General features: G+C 43.0%; 1 protein-coding gene across 2 annotated transcripts; it reads left to right on the forward strand.

Annotated features, from left to right (window-relative positions):
• The first annotated feature begins 457 nt into the window (after window positions 1-457).
• On the forward strand, window positions 458-1,707 carry LOC123856624 (olfactory receptor 2D3). Of its 2 annotated transcripts, none has more exons than XM_045892772.2 (2): window positions 458-1,402; window positions 1,597-1,707. In XM_045892772.2, exons 1-2 carry the CDS (start codon window positions 596-598, stop codon window positions 1,705-1,707), a joined length of 918 nt encoding a protein of 305 aa, XP_045748728.1. In that variant the 5' UTR covers window positions 458-595. The 2 variants fall into 2 exon arrangements, with proteins under 2 accessions (XP_045748728.1, XP_045748729.1); XM_045892773.2 differs by having other exon boundaries at window positions 458-1,383; window positions 1,593-1,707.
• The last annotated feature ends 324 nt before the right edge of the window (window positions 1,708-2,031 follow it).

Here is a 2,031-nt window from a genome sequence, read left to right on the forward strand (position 1 = left end):
AGGGAGCCCGATGTGGGACTCGATCCTGGGACTCCAGGATCATGACCTGAGCCGAAGGCAGTCGCCCAACCAACTGAGCCACCCAGGCGCCTGAATTTGTTGTTCTTTAAGAGGTCAAATTAAGTTTGACGCCTGAAAGCTGTTTCACATTTTTTAAGCATATGTTATAATTAAATAGGTAGTATTTTGAACAGTTAGTGGTATGCATGTTTTATGCATGGTAACAGTGCTAACAGTATACACAGTCGTTTTGTAATAATATGTGTACAGCCATTTAGTAAAATCCCCAGGAAGTCTAATATCCTCATATCAGAACTAGCTAAGAAGGCTTTAACAATGTCACACTCTATAAATAAGTGGCACTGGGAAGTGGAGATTTGGGAAAAAATGAAGTGGATTTACATTACAACCAACTAATAAGAATTAAAATATTCTATGTAGTATTAATTAGAATGACATGAATAGCAAAAAGCTAGGAATATCCAATTTGGTTTTAAACTGGGCTTTAAATGATACTCTTCTATAGGACTTGATGTCACAAACCCAAAGTTTGTTCTTTTTATTTGTGCAAACAGGTAAAGAGGCATAAATCTCAATGGGAGAGGAAAACCAAACCTTTGTGGCTGAGTTTATTTTCCTTGGCCTTTCCCAGGACTTGCAGACCCAGATCCTGCTATTTATTCCTTTTCTCATCATTTATCTTTTGACTGTGCTTGGAAACCTGCTCATCATCATTCTCATCTCCATGGATTCTCGACTTCACACTCCCATGTACTTTTTTCTTAGAAACCTCTCTTTCGCAGATCTCTGCTTCTCTACTAGCATTGTCCCTCAAGTGTTGGTCCACTTCCTTGTAAAGAGGAAAACTATTTCTTTTTTTGGGTGTATGACACAGATAATTGTCTTCCTTCTGGTTGGGTGTACAGAGTGTGCACTGCTGGCAGTGATGTCCTATGACCGGTATGTGGCTGTCTGCAAGCCCCTGCACTACTCCACCATCATGACCCAAAAGGTGTGTCTCCAGTTGGCCATAGGCTCCTGGGCCAATGGCGCACTAGCGTCTCTGGTGGATACCACCTTTACTTTTCAACTACCCTATCAAGGACAGAACATTATTAATCACCACTTTTGTGAACCTCCTGCCCTACTGAAGCTGGCTTCAGCAGACAACACCTACAGCACAGAAATGGCCATCTTTGCAATGGGTGTGTTCATCCTCTTAGCTCCTGTCTGCCTGATCCTTGTCTCCTACTGGAATATTATCTCCACTGTGATCCAGATGCAGTCTGGAGAGGGGAGGCTCAAAGCTTTCTCTACCTGTGGCTTCCATCTCACTGTTGTTGTCCTCTTCTATGGCTCAGCAATATTTGCCTACATGCAGCCAAACTGCAAGACCACAAGGGCGCCTGGGTGGCTCAGTTGGTTAAGCGACTGCCTTCGGCTCAGGTCATGATCCTGGAGTCCCGGGATCGAGTCCCGCATCGGGCTCCCTGCTCAGCAGGGGGTCTGCTTCTCCCTCTGCCCTCTTCCCTCTCGTGCTCTCTGTCTCTCATTCTCTCTCAAATAAATAAATAAAATCTTAAAAAAAAAAAAAAGACCACAAAAGAACAGGATAAAATGATATCTGTGTTCTATACAGTGGTGACTCCGATGTTGAACCCCATAATTTATAGCCTGAGAAACAAGGATGTCAAAGGGGCTCTCTGAAAACTAGCTAGGAGAAAGTCCTTTTCTCAGAGGCAGTCATCTCTGGGTCTATTTCTATATTATATGAAATGAGGCCTAGGGACTCAGGAACTCCTAATACTCTTCTAGTCCTAGTCATTCCTCTTCTTAGACTTCTACAAAAGAAACAAGAAATATGAAATATGAAAAAAATTTTATTTTTTTATTTTTAAGGATTTTATTTATGTATTTGAGAGAGAGCCCAAGAGCTGGAGGGGGTAGGGGGAGAGGGAAAGGGACAAGCAGACTCCCCACTGAGTGGTGAGCCCAAGGTGGGGTTCATTCCCAGGACCCTGAGATCATGAC

This window comes from Mirounga angustirostris, unplaced genomic scaffold, assembly GCF_029215605.1.
Source record: "Mirounga angustirostris isolate CCGP_5_RB_7025 unplaced genomic scaffold, mMirAng1.0.hap1 SCAF_13, whole genome shotgun sequence".
In the NCBI taxonomy this organism is placed as follows: Eukaryota; Metazoa; Chordata; class Mammalia; order Carnivora; family Phocidae; genus Mirounga; species Mirounga angustirostris.